Here is a 24,458-nt window from a genome sequence, read left to right as displayed (position 1 = left end):
GCAAGGCAAGTTTATTTGTAGAGCACATTTCATACACAAGGCAATTCAAAGTGCTATGCAGCTAAGGATGAAGAGGTGGGGCTTATCACTATGAAGAGGTGGGGCTTAACACTATGAAGAGGTGGGGCTTAACACTATGAAGAGGTGGGGCTTATCACTATGAAGAGGCGGGGCTTAACACTATGAAGAGGTGGGGCTTATCACTATGAAGAGGTGGGGCTTAACACTATGAAGGCAAGGCAAGGGCAAGGCAAGTTTATTTGTAGAGCACATTTCATACACAAGGCAATTCAAAGTGCTATGCAGCTAAGGATGAAGAGGTGGGGCTTATCACTATGAAGAGGCGGGGCTTAACACTATGAAGAGGTGGGGCTTATCACTATGAAGAGGCGGGGCTTATCACTATGAAGAGGCGGGGCTTATCAGTTCTGCAGTTTCAAACAGGAAGTCGATGGCCCTGTCTCTATCACTGAACCGTTTACGATCAATAATATAGTTTACAATGTACAAAATATAAAGTGATGACCTAATTATGTTAAAGTTCAACACTGAGACCTTTAAAGAACGTTTGGCAGCCGTCACACAGTCTGCCCCGGGGCAGCTTGACACCGTTTGGCTCGTGAAGAGTGAACGAACGAGGCACCGAACTGTAAAGCAACATGGGACTAATGCATTTCCAGTATAATTACGATGATTGTACATGTGTTTTGAGGACAGGGGTTTGGCACGCTCGTCTCATTCTTGACCTCCAGTGAGTTTATGGAACAGTTCTTCGTCTAGAGTTTCGTTCTGGTCCTTGGATCGCGTGGAGAGGAAAATGTATCCCCCGATGAACTCGTGGACCACTTTGCAGTCGCAGCTCACGCAGCAGAACGCTATCGTCACGTTCTGGTCGAATTCTATGGTCACCTGGAACACACGGGGCCTTTTATTCACTTTACAGCCAATCACAGCGAGCGTCGGGAGGAACACATGGCAGTGCATGATCATGCCGTTTATTTATTGTTGTTATTTGTTTTTTATTTAATTTTAAGGCGTCACATCGAGCAGTAAAAGAGAGAAAAGTAGAAAAAACACTGTGTCCATGTACTTTTTCCCTAAAAGTTTTCTAATGCAGTACTCTGATTGGACTGGAAGAAATCGAGGAAACGTCAGTAATCGAGGAAACACCAATTAATGAGGAAACGTCAGTTATCAAAGGAAACGTCAGTTACAGAGGAAACGTCAGTTATTGAGGAAAAGTCAGTAATCGGAGGAAACATCAATAATTGAGTAAACGTCAGTTACAGAGGAAACGTCAGTTACAGAGGAAACATCAGTTATTGAGGAAACGTCAGTTGTTAAAGGAAATGTCAGTAATTGAAGGAAACGCCAGTAATCGGGAAACATCAATAATTGAGGAAACGTCAGTTATTGAGGAAACGTCAGTTACAGATGAAACATCAGATTACCGACAAGCGCTAATGAAGCTAAATGCTACTCCCAGCATGTTTTCGGGAACCCAATGTCAGAAACAAAAAAGTACCACTTGCATAACACGTGCCCTTCGAACGCACTGCCGTCGCCGTGTTCGCCGCGTTTGCCGCTCACCTGTCGGATTTCCCAGTTGACGTTCCACTGCTTCATGTTGGCAAACCTCCAGGTGGTGACGGGCAGCCCGGTGGACATGTCGATTCGAATCATACGGTTGTACGAGATGCCCAGGATTTCATCTTTCCTGCAGCCTTTAAATCTAAAACACACATTCATAATATTATAGTCGGGCGACGAGCGCAGATGGCGAGCACATGTGTGGAGGGGTGACGGCGAGGTGAGAACGCACAACAAGGGGAAGAAGTGTAAAGATGTCCTGATGTTCCTGTATTGATTACATGGGATTTTCATAGGGAAATATCCACCCAAAAATGTTGCACCTGATCGCTTAAATTAGGCAAGACGAGGTTAAATGTAGAGAGCAATTAAAACACAAAGTAACGGGAAAAGATGCATTAAAAGTCAAGTACGTACAAACCTAAATAATCGTTATAAAATGTACTTTAAAAGAGGAGAGTGCAGTCAGATTTTCAGAAAGACTTTCAGATTTGTAGTAGTAATTAGTAATAGCTTTTTTTGCATTTGCCTAAATTTATCCAACATCATCACACAAGAAATTTAGATTAGAAAACTTTTTTACATTTCAATGTTGACATACTTCATTGTGCATTTAATTATCATGGAATGTATATTTTAGTGCTGCATTTAGTCGTTTAGTCAATTAATCAGTTGATGTCTAAATGACTGTTTTTCCGATTTTCAAATTTTGACTTTATTTGATGTATTTATACCTGTTGTACGTATAAATTATAGTTCTACACCAATCGAGTAGATATTTGTGGAGAAAACGTAGAAAAATCTGTAGAAAATTACAGGAAGTGACATCACACTAGGAACAACTTTTTCTTTTTTTTTACATTATCAACAAAATAAAGTTGCTCTCATTTATATTTATTCGTCAAATTAAAAAAAAAGTGACATTAGATGAAGTTTGGCCCAGTGTTTTCTGGGTCCTAGTATAATGCCATCAAATACAAACAGGAAGTGACATTATAAACCTAAAAAATGAGCTAGTTCGGGATACAATTTGTATATTTTTTTTAGCAAAATTTCAAATATCTAAAACTTAACTGCATTTTAGTCCAATGAGTCGTCCAGCCTGTCAGAGGCACTTTTATGTGAATCGTGGCCAAAAGTAGACGGTTTGAGAATTCGGAGTGAATTGTGAGTTTAATCTGCCACTTTACTACAGATTAAAAACACTGTTTAGTAAAATTCAGGATTTTGTCTTGATCAAAGTTCAAAGTTTATGTCACAGTCTCATATTAAATGAGCAAATGATGTAAAACACAACAGTAAATGTGTTTAAAGCAGAATCCGGCATCACTCTCGTGTGTCTGGGCATTTTTATTTCGCCAAAAGAACCTTTAATTTAAATATTTTGCAATATTCTGCGGTTAATTCCAGTTCCTCCAGTGAAATCGCGCTTCGCTTCACCTTTGCCTCCGTTCAGCAACTGCGAATGTTCCCGCTCACACACATTTCAAGCGTCCGCATGGAACGTGGAACCCGTAAATACCTGACGATGTAGTAGTTGATGCCAAACTCCGGGAGCGACTGCCAGGCCTGAATGAAGCGCATCTTGGCGTCCATCAACGACAGGCGGGCGATGTTTTGATGGGCCTCCAAAAGTCGTGTCGTCAGCTGCAAAACAACCATGAATGAAGACAAACGAGCAGCTGTCATATTAGCCTATAGAAAATGAAATACCGTATTTTCCGCACTATAAGGGACCATAAAGCGCATTAAGCAAAACAAAACATGTACCACACAAAATTGCTTTGAGTGTCAGTGAGCACAACCAGAATGAAACCATATATAAAACGCACTGGATTATAAAGCGCACTGTCATTTTTTGAGAAAATGAAAGGCTTTTAACTGCGCCTTGTAGTGCGGAAAATACAATCTAAACTGTATTCCTTAGCACAAAATGAAAGAAATTAACACTCTTGCCAGTTTTTGTCCATTTAATTTGTGTAATCTTTATGCACTGAAGTTATTTATTTCTTTTATCTACACAATATCTATACAATTATGTTCTAGCGATGGGATATGTAATCAATATAGAGTATATTGCCCATTCGAGGTGGGAAATATGTTGAAAATTACATACTATTGTGATTGTTGTCTTGAAGAATTGCAAAATATGAATATTGAGTGTAACAATGCTGGACAAAAAGATGATTGAACATAAAAATGGGAAAAAGTTGTGTCATAAACTTTGAAATGAGCGTATAACGTGATATCTCTGCACTTTTGTGAGTCATTTCAGAGACGTTTCACATTTGTCTCATTAAACCTGAACTTTGACGTGTTTTAACACATTTCTGTTGAATTGAACTATTAAAACCCAATAGTACAACATGAGATTTTCACTTTTGTCAATATCGCCCACGTCTAATTGTCTATAACTCATAAAAACTATAAAAAATCACCTCAAAAAGAGACGGAAACGTTTAGTGTAACTCCCAAACAAGACTATGAAATTACATTTAGTTTTGTGCTTATGTTTATGGTCCATTCACGTTTTTTTTTGCAATACTTTACATTACAACACTGAAAAACTATTGAGATATTAATTTTAGTCGATATCTTCCTCCCGTATGTAACATTTTAATGGTTAGTTTATGGGCTGGTGAAAGTATGGGCAGATATTATTGATTTATCTACTTATTTTTACATATTCGCTTATTTTTTTAATATATAAATGCCTTGACAATATGAGCCTTACTTTTTGCAAACAGGATATCGTCTATATTTATTTGCAATAAACACGCTTCTACGTTAGTTGACACGTAATTGCTTCTGTGGCAAACCTGTTTAGTTTTGTGCTTCTTGGAGTAGCGTGGAGAGACGAAGCATTCGGCGTTCATGTCCATGGCCTCCACGTCCGGGGCTTCCTGGCCAGGAGGTGGCGCTAGACTCTTCATTTGCAAAAAGGACTGGATGTTCTTCACTTCAGACTTGTAGGAGCTGTAGGCCATCGTTTTGCCTTTGGACGCCAGAATGCACGCGGCTTTCCACTTGGCATACTGGTTTTCCTGGATAAAAGAACAGAAAAGATGTGTTTTTATTACGTTTTTGAAGACTTGATTTAATCTTAGTCTCGTTAGTGATCATTCGGATTAATTAGACACTTTGGCTGGTTATATTTTGTAAATATTTGGAATTAATCTCAATAATTTTCTCGATAATAACGATAAATAGATGATACTTATTTTGTAAACAGAAATGTGTCAGAAAATGTCTTTAAATGTATGAGTTGAGATTTAATGATCAGACAAATGTGAAATGTCTGTAAAGTGAATCACAAATGTGCAAAAATATCACCCTCTTTCCATTTTTAATCAGTGTTTGTAGTATTTTTCACTATAAACTTCATGCTCGAAATTGAATTTTTTTTTTATCTTCACAACAATTTTCACGATATTATAAAAACTGTGTGACGCAGAGTACTCTAATTTGACCAAGAAATGCATAGAAAGTTTTCAATCAACAACAGAAAAACTGCTGTAACGAAAAAAAAACTCAAAACAAATCTGTTCAGACCCAACGAGTTACTGTGTTTATCTTTTCTGTAGAGTCAGTTTCCTTAATCGACTGTTTCGATATCGTATTGCAAAGCTGTAGAAATAAAAAATATACAAAAAAAACAACCGCCACAAAATATCACTGGAGGATCCAATAATGAACTGACAACAAACTGTAAAACAATATCTAAATAGACTTGTTTTAATTGAAATACATTACTATTTATTTTTTGTTCGATGTGAAAAGTACTCCGACAAAAGTCCTGAGTGGAAAATACTCTCTCTTCGTGTGTTCAAAGTACAAAAAGCAGGACTTACGTTGTCGCAGCGGATGTACACCTCGTTCATCCCGTCTGCCACCGGGAGCAGGAGCTTAATCCCGAACTTTTTATCCGTCACGTTTACATCGGGCACCACTTCACAGCCTGCCAAAATGAAATACACACAAATAAATACAAACACAACTGAGTAAAAGGACTGAACTGTACATTATTATTTAATTCAAAAGTATCCTGCTGATGAGATGATTACACGCACACAAACATCTGATTATTATACAATTCCTGGACATTTAAGACTATTTAAAATGACGTACAAACAGGAAATGTGACGTTACTAATCCGATGTATTTAATTTATTTTCTTTATCATGGTCCCTTTAATTCCTCACATCAGATTTTGTGGTTTACATGTCATTTTAATAATATTATATATCTAAAAATGTTCATAATAATCAGATTTTGAATGCGTATGTGCCATTAAAAAAAAAGATAAGCTTTTACCGTATTTTCCGGACTATAAATTGCACCGGAGTATAAGTGGCACCAGCCAAAAAATGCATAATAGAGAAGAAAAAAAACAAGTGTGAAAATAACAAATAATATCACATTTAAGTCGCTCCGGAGTATAAGTATAAATAAGTAAGTCCCGGCCAAAACTATGAAAAATGGTGCGATTTATAGTCCAGAAAATACGGTAATTACGGGGGAAAATAACCATTAAAAACCATCACCCATGTTGTTCTGTAATATTTTCTTGTTGTTTGTGAAAATGTTCTAGATTTGAATAAATGGGCGTCGCTGGTTGGCACCTCGTAAGTGAAGCTGGTCGATGGGTTCTCCCTGGGCCGCGTCCTTGTTCTTGTAATAGGAAATAGTGGTGTCTTTGAACACGAACCAGTACTCTTTATACGGCCTCAGCGTCAGTCGCTTGGGTCTGAACAACAAAACAACAAACAAATAATAACAAAGAAACAATGCACATCGAGGAATATCATCGTGAGTTATAATAATTGGAATGCAGAATGTTAATTATATATTATATATTTTCATTGAAGGTTGCTATACAAAAAAATATTATAAAAATAAACCAGACTAAACCAGGAGTAAAACAGGACTAAACCCGAAACTAAATCAGGACTAAACCAAGACTAAATCAGGACTAAACCAAGACTACACCAGAACTAAACCGGGACTAAACCAGGACAAAACCTGGACAAAACCAGGACTAAACCAGGATAAAACCTGGACTAAACCAGGACAAAACCTGGACAAAACCTGGACTAAACCGGGAATAAACCAGGACAAAACCAAAACTAAACCTGGACTAGAACAAGACCAAACTACATCTACATCTGGACTTAAGATGGGTTAAATTTAAGTGTGAATGTCTCTTAATATTCAGTAGGTTCACAATGATTTAACCCGAGACCCATTCCTTTTCTTGTTTCTCTTAAATAGACAGAAATAGAAACAGTTTAAATAATTGGGTATTTGAATTTATGGCAGCCATAACTTTAAAGTACATGCTGAACAATTAATCAAGACATTTGGACAAAAAAACAAAAACTTTTTACTTGAAAGAAACCCACTATACTTGCAAAAAAGAAACTTGTAGCAGCGATATTTCTTCTATTGGATTATGTTAATTTTATTACTAATTTGCAGTGCAGTTATAGACAAAACAGAAAGAAATAATGAAGTGAGAAAGAGTATGAAAGTTGAATGTTATTACTTGAAGAGGCGGAGGGTGTCGGCCAGTTGCGGTATGTCGGTGATGTCTTCCTGAAAGTGGGACAAACAACAGCGTGAGCGGTCCCGAAGCGCATCATTACTCCGGGACCTTTTTGCCCGGAAACAGCTGTCGCGGTCGTAAAAACGGGTCTGGATTTTACACCCATTTGGCAGCGGTGTTTACCAGGATCCTGTCCGTGAGTCCGCCCTCCAGCGTCACCTCCAGATTGGACAGGGCCGCCTCCACTTCGTCGATCTCCGGCTCGTCCGAGTTGTCCAGCGGCTCGCTCGTCATCGTCAGTTTGCAGATGTGATACTAGGGAAATTAAAAAAAAAAAGGTTGAATGTGTTAGAGAAGACAGCAGAAGACATCAAAGACACAACTCGATTGCGCTTTAAATCCGACTCAAAAAGGTCCATATAAAACATAAAAAAACAGACAAAAGATCAAACAATATTGCGTACTTTCCGGACTATAAGTCGCACCAGCCAAAAATGTATGATAGAGAAGAAAAAACCAAACATAAGTCGCACTGGAGTATGAAATGCGGTTGCAAGTGTGAAAATAACAAATGATATCACATATAAGTCGCTCTGGAGTATAAGTATATAAGTATAAATATAAGTCGCTTATAGTCCGGAAAATGCAGTAATTATAATTTAGAGTCCATACAAACACTTTCTCCAGCACCTCCAGAGTTCAAAGTTGATTCTGACAGTGCTTTGCTCAGGTGTTGTTAAAATGTTTATAATTCTATTCTGTGAAGCCTCAAAGCGCTTCATAAATCTATACGCAAAGTTTCAAATCATTGCATTTAGTTTGGGGATATCATTTTGAGCAAATAACAGACTTGTCCATCTCATCATGGCACTTATCCATCGAGGAATAAAATGTGAAGTGCATCATTATTTGTAACCTGCAGTGTCCTGTTTTTACTTTTGCCATGGCCGCACCACAAGGGGGCAGTATAGAGTGGTGTGCCGTAAGATTTGACGAACAGGACTTCAGAGTAAGGAGGCGAGAGGACCAGGTGATCACATGGTCTTATTCTTCGAGCCAGAGCGTCCATACACAAACTGAAAAGCAGAGGTGACCAGACACCACCCTTTCTTACTCCTTTCGTCATAAAGATTGTTCGGATGTTACAGTTACCAATCTAACCTTTATTGTTTGCTGTGTTTACCAAAAATGTAACTTTTTATTTAACTTTATATCTTTTGTTTGCTCATCTACACTATTATTTTTTTAATTTTTGACTACTTCTACTGTAATGGCTGTTAGGTTTGGGCACTCTTCCTCCCCATTGTTTGCAATAATATTTTGTCTGTTCAGTTCTTGTGTAATGATCTGTTTAGTTTTTTATTAGATTGGCTCCCGGCCGCGGGTGCGCACCCTGGTGCCTTTAAATGGAGGCCGGATGTGCTCATCGTTCTCTCACAGCTCAGCTCCGCCCATCCCGTTACGCGTCCCGCTTTGCTGTCCCACTCAGCTCGCCTGCTCCCAGCTGGCACTCTTAGCGGTAGCGCTAGCTTCTTTGTTTGGCCTGGTGGGACCGGTAGTCCCATTTTCGTATTTGTTTGGGGCTAGATAGGGGGCTTTTGTACCTTATTTTTTGCTATAGTTAGAGGTGTCGGCACCGGCTTCGACGGCCCTATACGGGGCTGGCCCGGTGTTGCTCCTATTTGTTTCTGTTTGGATGACCCACCAGGTCCATCTTTCTTTTCTTCGACGTTGAGTGATTTTTGGGGCACGGGGGTTCGATAGTTGGCATTTATTTTGGTGTAAAAACCCAATAAACTTGTATAACCTAGTCTTCGTCTCCGGTGTCCTTTAAATATGTTGTAGCCTCTCTTCGGGGTCATAACACTGTAAATTACTGTAAATTTACTGTAATGGTATATGTAGAGCTGCAATAATTTATTCGACTAATCTGTGAATATATTAAAATAATTGTATTTTAATAGTTGCATTATTAAATCAAAATGTCTAACAATTTGTGATTGTCATTTGTAATACAATTATTTTATTTTTTACAATTTGATACTAACTTCTGCACATAACAATATAGTTGAAGGAATTTGCTCAAGAAGGGATGGAATACAAATATTGAATTGCGCTAAAATAGATTTGGCTTTGGAAAACACTGCCAGATAAGTTTTTGCAAATGAACTCAGCATATTTCAAGCTTTATTTGGTTAAATATTTATATTAAAAATCTCAACGTACACTATAAACGATGGTTTGACTAGTCGACTACTAAATAATCGTTAGATGCAGCCCAAGGCAAACATAACAATCAGATTTTGCAGATAAATAACACCACAGTCTAGATATTATCTCGACGGCAACTTCCATTTCTACCTCCAATGACTTAATTTGTATTTATCCATCTTCTGCTTACTTCCTTTTCCTTTCTTACGTCCCAATCCCCTTTTCAGGCAAGTCCACGCACAGTTAAATACCACCTCATCCCCACGTAGATAACAAGAGAATAACAAAACACATCTGCACTCGGCGTTTCACAGCCCACGTCACTACGATCTTTGTCGCGCGTTATAATGATACGGTACGTTTTAAGTTTGTTTCTTTGTTCAATAAATCACGACAAATGAAGCTGTGACTACAGAATATCTGGTGAAACGTCAGCTTTTCAGTACATATTTGAGTCTCTGCCAATAACCAATAGCAACAAAGGACGGGTCTACAGCAACTACCGTATTTTCCGGAGTATAAGTCGAAAAATACGCAAAAATGCATAATAGAGAAGAAAAAAACATATATAAGTCGTATCTTTTGGGTATTTTTTTTTGCTAAAATCCAAGACCAAGAACAGACATTTCATCTTGAAATGCAATTTAAAATAATAACAGATGAGAGAACATATTGAATAGGTGTACGTATGCCACCTACTGGCGGCAGAGGGAACTACCACGGGGAACAAACAATCACCCGCAGTTGTTTAACGAGATTTGGCGACGGAAATGCTTTGGACGATGGAAATGCTTTGGACGATGGAAATGCTTTGGACGAGCCTTGGCGCGATTAACGGAGGAGAACCGCAAGTCACGTCTGGATCTCTGCCGTTGACGTCTCCAAACCCTGGGGAAATTTGAAACTGAGTGTTTTTGTGAGGTTCAGAACAGGAGCAGAGACGACGGGATCGTAAACGGGGTCGACGAAACAAGCGCGGATCAAGGCAAATACAATTCCAGGCGCGTTTTTGACGTTAAATTGTCCATTATACGTGTCGTTTTACGCCTCAACATTTCTGCGTTTGTCCTTTCACCTGGAGAGAAGCGAACATCAGCATTTCTTCCTCGGTGCAATCGATCTCCTCCAGCAGAATGGACCAGCGAGCCTGTTCATAGAGCTGCGTAATCCTCACCGCGTCATACTGAAACAAATAAACAAACAAACAAACAAACAAACAACAGACGTCATTATTTTTAAAGCATTATTAGAGAATTTTGATATTTGGGCGCCGAGCACTTGCCTTAGGATTGAGATCAAAGAAGACGTTGTACTTGAAACGAAGCAATATCTTGTCATCTTCGAACACGTCCTGCTCCATCAGCGAGCGAGAAGAGTCCAGCCAACTGGAAATGACGAAAACAAACCTTTTTAATTCATTTAGGACATGATATCTCTATGGTGCGCTTTAATATGCATGAAACCCGTTGAACCTGTAGTTTAGACATGTGATACTTGTATTGGATTTACACTGAATATTTATCTTTTTTTTTGTGATTTTATTTTTTATTAGAGCATAGTACAAAACACAATGAGGAACAACAACAACAACAACTATAACATCAACAAATACATAAAAAGGGAAGAGCATGAGGTAAAGGAATTAAAGTATGAAATGAAGAAAAGAAAAAAATTAATTAAGTTCAAAATAAATGTCCCATTTTGTCCATTGTTTTTTTAATTTGTCAATTTTCAAGTTTTTTTTTCTTTTTTTGCAATTTTCTTTTTTATTAGAACATAGAACAACAAAACCAACAGAGCAGCAACACAACAACAACAACAATAGAAAAGGGAAGAGCATAAGGTAAGTAAAGGAATAAAAGTACAAAATAAGGGAGTGGCATCAAAACAAAAAAATAATAATAATTAATTAACTAAGTTTAAAATAATTGTTCCATTTTGTCTATTGTTTTTTAAATTTGTCAATTTTCAAGTTTTTTTTTTCTTTTTTTGCAATTTGATTTTTTATTAGAACATAGAACAACAAAACCAACAGAGCAGAAACACATCAACAACAACAACAACAACAACAACAACAACAACAACAACAACAGAAAAAGGAAGAACATAAGGTAAGTAAAGGAATAAAAGTACAAAATAAGGGAGTGGCATAAAAAAAGAAGAAAAAAGAGAAGAAAAATAATTAATTAATTAAGTTCAAAACAAATTTCCCATTTTGTCCATTGTTTTTTAAATTTGTCAATTTTCAAGTATTTTTTTTCTTTTGTTTGCAATTTTATTTTTTATTAGAACATAGAACAACAAAACACACAGAGAAACAACAACAACAACAACAACAACAGACAAAGGGAAGAGCATAAGGTAAGTAAAGGAATACAAGTAGAAAATAAAGGAGTAACATCAAAAAAGAAGAAAAAAAGAAGAATGAATGAATTAAGTTCAAAATAATTGTCCCATTTTGTCCATTTTTTTTTTTTTTAATTTGTCCATATTCAAGTGTTTTCTCAAGTGCAGTTAATGCATCTGAAACTTCACCAACTCATTTTTAAATACATATTACAAATCCAACAGAAAATAAATAAATAAATAAATAAATAATACCAATTATTCATACAAATCTATTCCACCTCCTGTACTCAACATCCAGCTGAGACTCATTTATACTTGTTATATTTTGATGGTAATTTGCTGTACCATGACTCCACCATGACACCTTTAAATAGAATACATTGTTACTTTGGTGGACTTGTTTACCCTGAGTTGATGTTGGCCTTGTCCACGAGAGACAGCGGCTGGAAGAGTTTGGCCAGCTCGGCGGGCGGGAGGTTGGGCAGACTTTCCGAGAGAGGATTATCTCCAAACCAAAGGCTCGTGGCAGAAAGTGGCATCCCGTTCTCAGGGTCGTACGTGGCCGTCATGGTTTTACTGTACATAGGGCCTGGAAACACGAGTAAACACGGTGATGATGAGGAATATCTGTTAGGCAGAGCAAAATAATATGGCTGTTTGCCGTAACCCGACCGAGCCGTCAAAATTATAGCCGACTGAAAAAAAAATATCAGCATTTTGTCAAAATTATGCCAAATTATTATTATTTTTTTTCTTATATTTCGCCGACTCACCGACCGTTTTTTCAAAAAAGCGCCGTGTTGAATAATTTGTGTCAGTGTCAGACCGGACGAAGCGAGCGAAAAGAGGACGTCGACGATTCTACGACATGAAAATGACCAAAAAATAAAATCATTTGTCCTGTACAAAAATTGTTTATTGGCTGGACTTATTAATTTTTTTGTTTTGTACATTTACGGTAGCATCTCTTTTGATAAATTATAATATTAACTTAATTTCATAGTTTTCACTTAATTCTTAATTAAATTCTATATACAAATTTGGATTTTTTTATGCTTTAAAGTAAAAAAAATAAATAATAATTTACCTTCCTACCTACCCACTTGAAACATTTTGGTAGGGTTACACCAAACATACAATTCATTTTGGATCTTTTTTTTGCCTTCAAAGAATAAAAAAAATATAATTTACCTACCCACTTGAAAAATGGTGGGTCGGGTTACAGCAAACATACAATTTATTTGGGGCAGCCTTACATTTGTTTATTGGCCAAATATATACTGTAATACTGCCAACGAACGATACTGTGAACGCGTTCCTTCTGGTGTGTTCATTTTTGGAGCTGTGAACGTAGTTCAAAAATTTGAATTATGAACTATGAACTGAACTAGTTCATTTTAAAATTTGTGAACTATGAACTGAACTAGTTCATGTAGAAAGTGAACTTTCCCAACACTGGTACTCGGAAATAACCGGTCTAATTTTGCACCAAAAGTGAAATCTAGGTTGGCGGGAGTCAATCTACTCAGTCCGCAACTATTCAGTATTTTTAAAGTTTTTTGCAACAAAAGCTGTAGTTTTGCACATTAGGGACAATGTCAATGTGGAAGTATCTGGAAGGGGGAAAACCCCCACAACCAAAAAAACTAAAAGTGACTGATAAAAAAAGAATAGATTATGAGAAGAATGATAGGGACAGGCAGTATATGGAGGGGTGGGACACACCTTTCCCCTGCATCATCATCTGTCAGGAGCAGGATTATTGTACTGCGTCGTGTGTTTGGCTTTTCCTCAAAAGGGATACAAGGCACAGGTATTTATTTGACAAGCTTTGGTATTTAACAGAACTCTTACAAGCTACTATTTTAACAATACTGATACTTTATTTGTTCCCTGACAAGAAGATTATGATTCAGAATATTTATTATAAAACATATAAGATCTCCTTGCTGTGTCTGTAATCAGGTTATTTTGTAGACTGTGATTTTATTTATTCCTGCTGCAGAACATATAAGATCTCCTTGTGTCAAATGCTGTATACAGTATTTATTTTGTATCCAAGAAACATTATTATATTAAATCAAACGGTATTGAAAGATCATGATCTCTGGTTTATAGGAATTCAGTATTTGCGCTCTTCCTTCATATCAAATAAAAGATAAAAGTACTTTAAATTGTTTTACATGCTAATAACGAGGTTTAAAACAACAAATGTATCTTGTTCTTATGATGCCGCGCGCTTGTGTGCCCCTGAAATTGCTGGGGGGCCCCTAACTTTGAAAATCTATTTCTCAGCCTGGTGCATCTTCATCTTAAATCCACAAAGCACTCTAAAAGACAGTGAGGTGAAGATTCTAAACAGGGAAAAAGATGGTTTGAAAGAGGAGTTAAAGAGGCAATCTTTGTTAAAAAAAAAAAAAAAAAACATCATTTAATAGAAACAACAAGTTAAGATTCAACCTTCCGGTTTTATATAATGGAGTTTTGAATCCCAGGAGAGATCGACGCCCAGAGCATTCTGATGCTAATCAGTTACACAGGGAGGAGAGAGAGTGAGCCAGGGACAATAGGAGGCTGATAGCCCATTAAAGGACTGACAGTAAACAAAGAGGCTAGTTTGATAGAAAACAAAGAGGTTTAGTTTCTGGTGAAAACAAAAACACCCTGTATCAGGAGGTCCCGCCTGGTGGGCAGGGCCTACTCAGAGTAGGATAAATATCTGAGTTCCCAGTCTTGATTCGCAGATTGAGAATGACTCTTGGATGTGAGTCCAAAAAAACAGAGTCCAGATGATACAACTGAATCTTTTTCTACAACTGTTTTTAATAAAATATTGGGGAACCGAGTATAAAAGGAAATTTACTTGCCACAGAAAATATCCTGAGAGGATTAAATTATTATTTCAAAAAGGGAAGTTTAATCATTTTTAATAAATGCACATCAGAAGCCCGTACCCGAGCCTCCAGCCCCTTGATTGACCAGATCAATGTCCCAGAGCTCTTCCTCCTCCTTCTTGTCTTTCTTCTTCTTTTTCTTTTCTTCAAGAGGCTTCAGGAGGGAAAGTTCCTCTGCTCGTCTTATGTCTGGAATGGGGCAAAAAGAGTGATCTGGTTGGTAAAACTAAGGATGGGCTCAAAGTAACAGAGTTACTCACACAACGAATAAATCATAAAAACAAATGGTTTAAACAGAGATTACAATGTTTCTAAAGGGAATAATTGTGGTTTCTAACTGTCTGGTTTATTTAGCTTGATATGAACATGTACTGACAAATGTATTGCTCAAGTATCATTATCCTCATGATCGGACGGCCCCGGTGGGACGTTGGACTTTTTCTTTATTTATTCCATTTTGTCCACATGTGATCAAAGGGAATTCTCAAGCAGCTCGATGTGCTGTACATGAAAATAAAGCTGTAACAGTATGTATGCTGTATTTCCAGTCAAATCAACAATTTTTGGATGAATCGGGTTCAGTTTGTTCTCCAAACCCACAAATAAAACTTTTTAGGGAAATTAGCTTAAACTTTTAAAGCGTCATAAACAAAACCCAACAAATGCCCAAACCAGTGTCGATCAGACCCCAGGATACAGCACTCATTCATATATTAAACAAAGAAAATCCAGGCAGAATGATAAAAATCTGGTAAATTCACATCTATGCTGGACCATGAGTCTCACCCCCTGCAGGACACTCTGTCCCCTGCAGGACACTCTGTCCCCTGCAGGACACTCTGTCCCCTGCAGGACACTCTGTCGCCTGCAGGACACTCTGTCGCCTGCAGGACACTCTGTCGCCTGCAGGACACTCTGTCGCCTGCAGGACACTCTGTCCGCTCTGGAGAGCTGCTTCAGTGAGAGACTGATCCACCCTCGCTGTGTGAAGGAAAGGTTTCGCAGGTCTTTCCTTCCTGCTGCTGTCAGACTTTATAACAAACACTGTTAGTCCTGAACATGTGCAATACTGACCTAATGTGCAATACGTCATATTCATGTGCAATTACTGTCGTACTCACACACAATAATGTCACATTCATGTGTATATAACTGATGTAAATAGAGTGTTTATTTTACCATTATTATTAGTATTATTTTGCTAGCTATTTTTTTATTTTATTTTATCTTTATTTATTTATTTTTCCCCTCCATTCCTTATTAAGAAACGAGAGGTTCTGTCTATAGGAGTTTTTGTTTATAAGAGTTCTTCTATTAAGAGTGTTTTTTTTTAAACTTCCTATAAGTTATCTGTCCTTTTCCTCCTGCGCTGCAACAACGAAATTTCCCCATGTGTGGACAATAAAGGAATATCTTATCTTATCTTAAAACGTGCCTGTAAATGTCGTGGCTGAGGTTCAAATATCGGCAAGACGTGAATTTACCATGAGAAAACGTTTTGGAGATTACGGTAGATTTACCCGTGTTTTTCCCTTATACATATGTAACTTTATGGCGTCTGCGCAGAAGGACTGAGCTACAAGGAGCAGGACTCACTGAGGACTTGGCAGATCTCGGCCACAGCTTTGAAGACCACACTGGAGAAGCTCACAGTCATGCGGGCGGTCTTCATGTTCGGGAGCTGCAGTAACAGGGGCTTGTGCTGCGGCGTGTAGCGCAGGTCGGCGTCGGCCTGCGGGGGGCGGGACACAGCGACACCGTCTCACAGCCGTTCGGCGATACACAATAAGCACCTTAGGGCAACGTGATCAGGGCAAACCTACTCCAACTGCCATGATTTTTACGTTAAACGACAATCAGGATTATTCAGGTCACAATATGACGTATAAGTGCAGTAGGTGGTGGTGATGTAACACCAACCGCCATAAAACACAGAAGAAGAAGAAGAAGAAGAAGAAGAAGAAGAAGAAGAAGAAGAAGAAGAAGAAGAAGAAGAAGAAGAAGAAGAAGAAGAAGAAGAAGAAGAAGAAGAAGAAGAAGAAGAAGAAGAAGAAGAAGAAGAAGAAGAAGAAGAAGAAGAAGAAGAAGAAGAAGAAGAAGAAGAAGAAGAAGAAGAAGAAGAAGAAGAAGAAGAAGAAGAAGAAGAAGAAGAAGAAGAAGAAGAAGAAGAAGAAGAAGAAGAAGAAGAAGAAGAAGAAGAAGAAGAAGAAGAAGAAGAAGAAGAAGAAGAAGAAGAAGAAAATTGTAAGAATCAAAAAAGAATAACCGTGACATTTTTAGATGGAAAGTTAAGTGTTTTTTGTTCAATATACAGCACAAAAAATAGACCTAAATGTAAAGAACTTTATTTTATCTGGCTGTTTTTGTCATATTTAACTTTATTTTGTCTTTCAGAAAGCTATTTTGGTCACAAATTGACATGTCAGAACAAGAGAATGAACCAAAACAATTAAATGTCACCTTTGTTTGGTTAAATCGTGATTTTATTTATTTTTTTACAATAATTTTAACACTAAAATGTAATATCGTGACGTCTGCAACGCCAACATGACGAATAAGGAAATGCTAAAACGGCCAATGTGTATATGTTTTTTTTGCAGGTGCAGCCAACAAGAAGAAAAAGCAATTATTACACAGATTATTTAGGTCACAATATTATAGGAAAGACTATGACATTGTAATCGTGACATTTTCAAATGTATTTAAAAAAAAAAAGCTATATTTGATATTTACTATGGTTTATTTCATTCTACGCAAACAAATACAAAATCTGGATGTAGTTTTTGCTATTTTTACTACTGCTCAATACAATTTTTTGCCATTTTGTGATCATATTTTAACAACTGTAAACATTGTAAACAACTGTGTCGTCCGAGTAAATTCCCTTGTGGATCAATAAAGCGATAACATCTCCATGGAGACGAGCGGGCGGCAGATGGATCGCGAAAAGTGACACGTGTCTCTTTTACCTTTCATTTCTAAAAACACAGCTGTAAATATGTAAAACGGTGCACGGGGCGGTGTTACCTGGATACCAAACTTGTCCAAGGTCCAGTGAGTCTTAAGGAGCCAGCATTTCCTCTGTTCCCACCACAGGGCGTGATCGGACCAGTCCTGTGGAGCCCCTGGAAACAGACTTTATTAGTGAAGCCGTTGCCCTTTTATTACGGCCTGAAAAGGCACTTAAAACGCAAAGTCACGGGGTTTTACGAAGCCTTAAGGCGCGGATCACACGCATCACTACCGACAATTACCGCCCCAAACCCCGTTAAGGCGAAGTCGCATCAAACGGGTTTTGTGACGCCGATCTGATCTGTCGGTGACGAGCTGTTAGTCATCGTCTGCCATGTCTCAAGTTTTGTGCCAAAGATGGGATGCATTTCGCTCGTAAAAGACATGAAAATATACTGTATTTTCTGGTCGCACCAGCCAAAAAATGCATAATAGAGAAGAAAAAAACATATGATATATCACACTGGAGAATGAAATGCAGTTGCAAGTGTGAAAAAAACAAATAATATCACATATAAGTCACTCCGGAGTATAAGTATAGATATAAGTATAAGTCGCACCCCGGCCAAAACGATGAATAAAGGTGCGACTTATAGTCCGGAAAATACGGTACGTAAAAAAGATCAAAAAACCAAAAGGAGCCGACACACAAACATTCTTTAACTGTCCCCTTTTTAAAATCAACAAATAAAGTATATAGTAGTATAATTCTGAAAGATACAATTTAAAATATTTTCTTTTACACATTTTTCGAGTAACATAATCTAGAAAAAACAATCTGGAATTGATATTTTGTTTTGTTTCTTTTTTTTTTTTTAAATTATTTTTGGCTGTAATTTAATTTATTTGCCTATGTTATTTGATGTATTTACCTGTAATTATGCATTTTGTTCTAACCATTTATTATTCCTATTGACAATTTAGTTCTAACCTGGAAATAATAATACATAAATTATCACAATTAAAAAAATAAAAAAAAATTAAAAAGATGAAAAAACAATCTACTATAATTATTAGTTTGTTTTTTACTTGTATAAAACATATGACCGGGCACAAACAAGTTAATAATAACCAATAACTAATAGAGATCATTCATTTTGTTGGAATATTAGGAGGGAGAAAGTTTCACAAACGCTGGTGGAAAAAGGCACTTGAGAATGATCTGATCTGAACTTTGGACCTGAGGGCGTGTCGCAGTGAAACAAAGACAACACGTGGAATAAAGCGAAGGCAAACACGGGCGTGGCACAGACGAGGCAGACTTCTTAAGCAGTTTGTTACAGAGCGGCACTTAATGACTGGAGGTTTCAAGAAAGAGAATGTTTATGTGCATTTATGGAAAGTGTATTATTGATGAAAATGCCCCAGGTTACACTTGAAAAAGGGGTTCTTATCTGGTTTTAAATAAAGGTTAAGTAATGGTGGAAAAAAAGGTTATTAAATAAAATAAATAAAATAAATAAAATAAATAAAATAAATAAAATAAATAAAATAAATAAAATAAATAAAATAAATAAAATAAATAAAATAAATAAAATAAATAAATATTTTTTGACATTTTGATTTAATAATGACACTGTTTAATTTTTGTAAAAAAAAAAAAAAAAGTGTTTCAGAGCCTGTATAGTCCAGATAACGATTATAATTATCCAACAAATATGACTACAAGTACCTTTTACCCTTGAAAAGTCACGGTTAGTCGGACTGTTGCGGCCCTACTGCTAAAAATGTTTTGCTTTACAAGATGCAACCAACTAAATGAAAGTCAATTTCAGGTCAAAACGATGACTTGACAAGAGACATTTGACAAAAGCTGGTCTAATCCAAAACTAAATTAAAAATATTCTACACAGGACTAAACAAAGAATCAACAAATACAATGCAAGTTATTTTGTTTTAATCAATTGTTCATCTAATACTAAACTTACTTATCTTTTCCACCAGTTTGAGCATGAGACCACCGACGTGCAGGTCTCCTTTGACTCGAAGCTTGATTTTCATGGACTCCACTTTCCCTTCCCTGAGGTCCACGTGAACAGACAGCTCCCATGACGTTTCTGCAGACATCGTGGCCCTGTTCGGAGGTAAACGGACGACAGTTATGGTTAAAAAAAAAACAGAAGAACACAAAGCTACTTTTCTTTTTTTTTGTTCAGATTGAGGGACGCGTTCAGCCAAACCATGGTGAGTCAGTGAATGTTATCCGTGGGGAAATTCCAATTCTGCCACAGCTGCCAAAACTCAAAAAACCTATTTGTTAATTTACTAGTAATCTGTCGCAACTACCGTATTTTCCGGACCATAAATCGCACATTTTTTCATAGTTTGGCTGACTTATACTCTGGAGCGACTTATGTGATGTTATTAACACATTATTATATCATTTTGTTTGTTGTTTTCTCACTGAAAACTAGTGCTCTAGGCTCTAAGCGACGCAGAAGAAGAATCTGCATTTCCTCTTCCTCTGGAGTTTGTGGAGTTGTTTAGAAGTGACACAGAGGAAGAAGAATTCAATGGATTTAGTGATTTGGGGTAAAACTGATGCTTTGGTAAACTTGTTAGCATGTTCTTTATGCTATAGTTATCTGAATAACTGTTCATATGTTACGTTAACATACCAGACACTTACCACAGTTCTGTCTGTGCCTCATGTAGCTGAAGGTGCTACGTTAGCATACGTACACCTATTCACCATGTTCTCTCATCTGCTATTATTTTAAACTGGTTCTTGGTCTTGGATTTTATCAAATACATTTCCCAAAAAATGCGACTTATACTCAAGTGCAACTTATATGTTTTTTTGTTTCTCTTTTGTGCATTTTTTGGCTGGTGCGGTTGTGAATCCCACAATAAAATATGAAGGAAGAACACATAAAGAGCGCAGATTTCATCAGGAAGTTCCTTATTCCGTCTTTGTCTCAGTTGTAATATGGGTAAAGTTGTTTCTTGTCACAATAATAATTAATAACTAAATTTTGATCTGACACATTTTGAAGTGTGAGCGATTGTGACAGATCACAATATACGACAACAAAGGGAATGCTTTACGCCACTGACGCAACAACGCTAATGCAGAAAATTTCCATTACACATTTTAAAATGAACTCTATTATAACACGAGGTGCAAAAAATAAATAAACACGGAATGAAACGGTAGTTACTGTTAGTGTTATCAGTTGTAGCAAGTTTAAACTAACGGGATTTGCCTGAAAAGAGTTTCTAAATCTCAGTGGGACTTCTTTCCTGGTTAAATAAAGGCAAATAAACAAATAAAAATAAATTAAATGTAAATTTCTGAATCATTTTTCTTGTTAATACAAAGCAATGGTACACAGAATAAATACAGAACCCCAAAAAATATTTGACAAGCCTGCTTGAAATAGTCCATGATTAAGGAGGTTAAGGTTATTGGTACACTTTAGATATTTTTTTTGTTTTTCTAGATCAAACCTGGTACATATTTTTCCATGTCAACTTATCATGACTTGTGAAATAAAATTGCAACGCTATTGAATTCGGAAATCGAAAAAACAACAACATTAGTAGTAATTTTACGCTACTTTTAGTGTAGTCGAAATATGAAAAATCAGATATTCATTTGAGAGAGTATCGATACTAAAACAAATGGCAAACAGGGCAAGAGTGTGACCGTTCCTGAACATTTTTAGAACTTCATCAGAACTAGCCTAAGACCAAAACTTAAAGAAATGACTATTTTTGACTATTCTTTGTTGAAAATCTGCTTTTTTAACGATCATTGTGTTATTTAAATCAGTATCAAACCTTTTCCTTAGCATTAAAATCGAGATTGAAATGTTGTCAGAACACTTATTATCATTTCTTTCATTAGTATCGTATTTTCCGGACTATAAGTCGCACCAGCCAAAAAATGCATAATAGAGAAGAAAAAAAACATATATAAGTCGCACTGGAGTATGAAATGTGGTTGTAAGTGTGAATATAACAAATAGCATCACATATAAGTCTCTCCGGTATATAATTTTATAAGTATATAAGTATAAATATAAGTATAAGTCGCACCCCGGCAAAAACTATTAAAAAAGGTGCAACTTATAGTCCGGAAAATACTGTATTCAATGGGCTCGTGGCTTGGACCGCCGACTCGCCTCAACAGCGAGAGGCGAGTTGGCGTAGTAAAGTGTATTAAAGCGTATTAAAGCGTAGTAAAGCCAAGGGAGGCGGTGGAAGCCGAGGAGGCTCAGGAGGTGGTGGAGATGGGAGGTTTCAGGTGAGGAATGTGAGACGAGCTCAGACACGATTTTGCAGCGGACGAGACCAACGCAGGAGTCAACAGCCTTCAAATCCCCCTCGTCGCACACAGTTATACCGTAAAAAGCCGACACACAAACTTTGAAACAGTGTTACGGTTAATCGTGCCGACGCTAATCCACGGAGGCGTCTGCTGCCGGGAGCGTGCGCGGAACAGGCCGGGTTGGCGGTTCGACTTCACTTAACACGGCTGCAGGCTACAGAAAGAGGAACGAGTCTGCCTAGGAAAAGTATTATAAGTATCAAATATTTAGCTTGGGGTTTGCTGTACAACTACCTTTTACAAGCAGAACTCAATTGTAAACATGGCTGTAAAATCAGTCCACATTTGAGAATAATTCAACAGGTATTTATATTTGAGCAAGCAGTTTTTATATGTTTTACTAGTCAGTAAAGACGAGGTAGGTGATAAAACAGAAGTACATTAACTTGATTCCATTGAAAGAGAAATGTAAATAATGAATGGCCACTCAATAACAACAGACCAGTGTTTCCAAACCAGTTTGTTTTTTTAGAATGGTGTCAATTGTTTAAAGAAATGTGAAATGAAATGTTATGGTATTTGCATTTATAGTCAAATGTAAAGCTTTAATCAGGTTTTGGAGAGTTCTAGTTATCAACATCACGAAAACAAGACAATAAAATAGCAATGATTGACGATATACTGCCATAGTACTTGGGTTGGGAACTGCACTGGTTTACTGACGTGGTAATAGATTAAATCACTGCATCTAAAAATGTCTTGGAGATGACTAACTTTTCTGTAAAATAAAAAAACAAAAACGAAATGGACTTACCTTGTTGATAATGGCCACCTTAAAATATCCGAATTCTTACAATATTTGTGAAAGAAGTAGGTCAGGAGAGGGACAAAAACACACCCAGGCAGCTCGCAGGTAACGTAACGCTCCCAGGTTAGGGTGGGAGTCGGACCGGAAGTGGGAGGAGTCTCAACCGGAAGCGCGAATTTACGAATTTTGTCTTATCCACGTTGTAATAACTATGAAAAAATAATAGTTGAGATCATAAACATGCAACGTGGTTTCTGTTTATTATTTAAAGGGGCTGTGTTTGGTTTTTACAGGTTTGAAAGGGTGAAAAACAGAACTAGTTTATTTTAAACTCATTACAACAGCTCCACTTGTATTACCACGATGAGTTTTTAAGCACTTTTCACAAGTTTCTAAGCAAGTTTTGCTGTACGGTAAAGCTAACAAACATTTGCGTGCTAATTATGCACTTCCTGCTTCTCGGAGAATAAAACGCGCTTTTACAATATATATGCACTGGGGGAAAAACACATTCGATTTTATTACAGGCAGAAACATCGGGCAAATGTACTTGCTACTTCTGTTTTTCACGGTTCAAAACAGTAACAATCAGGTAAAGTTATTTAACTGTTACAGCTAATCTGCTCCTACCGGACTTTACAGTCATAAACACAACCAATGACCTATCAAAGGACAACATTTGCACTGGAAAATGTTCTGTATTTACACTGTTTTATTGGTTACTTTCAAATAACAAAGCCGTAAAATGCTATTCATTACAACATTTATATTACATTACAACACGTTTTCCCAGAATATCGTAGTTTATGCTTATTATTTTTTCACCATGGAACTGTCTCTAACTTTCACAAAACAGCAATCACATAAATATGTATTTATTAAGTAAAACTGAACATTATTTATATTTCAGCTTTTAGAAATTAAATTATTAAACTTTTAATGTATACTTTTATGACACTTTACATCACAGGGTTTCAAATTAGTATTTCAAACACAGTTACTTCGATTTGTTTTGTGTTTACTTTTGCCACTATTATTATTATTTTATTTTATTTTTCTTTTTTCTTTTTATTGCTTATTAAGAATATGAGAGGTTTTGTCTATGGGAGTTTTTGTTTATAAGAGTTTTTCTATTAAGAGTGTTTTTTAAAGCTTCCTATAAGTTATCTGTTCTTTTACTCCTGTATCTACTGCATTGCAACACCGAAATTTCCCCATTGTCTGGACAAATAAAGGCTTATCTTATCTTATTACAGAGGGTAGATTTACAGGTATGAACACAACTAATTATAGACTATATGTTTAGTTTAATAGAAGAGAAAGGGACTGCATTTGCAATAGAGATATTTCTGTTTTATTGGCTAGAAGTTATTAATATTTCTACTTTTAGAAATTCAATTATTCAACTTTTAATGTAGGCTAGTTCATTTTATTTGTTTTGCATTTATTTATATTTAGTTTAATTGGACAAAGGGACTGCATTTACAATAGAGACATGTTTGTTTTATTGGCTACTTTTAAAAATAAAACAATCCATTACAGTCCTACCTCATTTTCACTGGATGTAAGCAGTGGTCATAGCCTCCTCCAGCCACAAAGGGGCAGTGTTGGCCTTTGCTCTGCAGAAAAAGCCCTGCAGCACGTGGTTGCAACCTGTTTTCACACAGCTCCAGGCCTAGTCTCTGGACAGCGTAATGGATATTATTATGTTGAGTCTAAGTTCATTTCATAAAAACACTAAGTTGTCCCCTGGAACCAGCCTTAAAACTCTCACCT

General features: G+C 36.8%; 1 protein-coding gene across 1 annotated transcript; it reads right to left on the bottom strand.

The window, feature by feature from the left end:
- Positions 1-694: 694 nt before the first annotated feature.
- fermt1 (FERM domain containing kindlin 1) lies at positions 695-22,788 on the bottom strand. Its single transcript, XM_072440127.1, has 16 exons — positions 22,689-22,788; positions 19,530-19,675; positions 17,617-17,714; positions 16,186-16,321; positions 14,650-14,778; positions 12,101-12,284; positions 10,629-10,731; positions 10,422-10,529; positions 7,319-7,450; positions 7,136-7,185; positions 6,213-6,337; positions 5,442-5,548; positions 4,410-4,634; positions 3,113-3,237; positions 1,591-1,732; positions 695-909 (listed from the first exon to the last, which is right to left on the bottom strand). The coding sequence occupies exons 2-16, from the start codon at positions 19,666-19,668 to the stop codon at positions 736-738; spliced, it is 1,977 nt and encodes a 658-aa protein (XP_072296228.1). The 5' UTR covers positions 19,669-19,675; positions 22,689-22,788; the 3' UTR covers positions 695-735.
- Positions 22,789-24,458: the final 1,670 nt, after the last annotated feature.

This window comes from Eucyclogobius newberryi, unplaced genomic scaffold, assembly GCF_026437365.1.
Source record: "Eucyclogobius newberryi isolate DKJ021-1_F unplaced genomic scaffold, fEucNew1.0.hap1 SCAF_1, whole genome shotgun sequence".
NCBI classification, from domain to species: Eukaryota; Metazoa; Chordata; class Actinopteri; order Gobiiformes; family Gobiidae; genus Eucyclogobius; species Eucyclogobius newberryi.
This window is presented reverse-complemented; position numbering and strand designations above follow the sequence as displayed.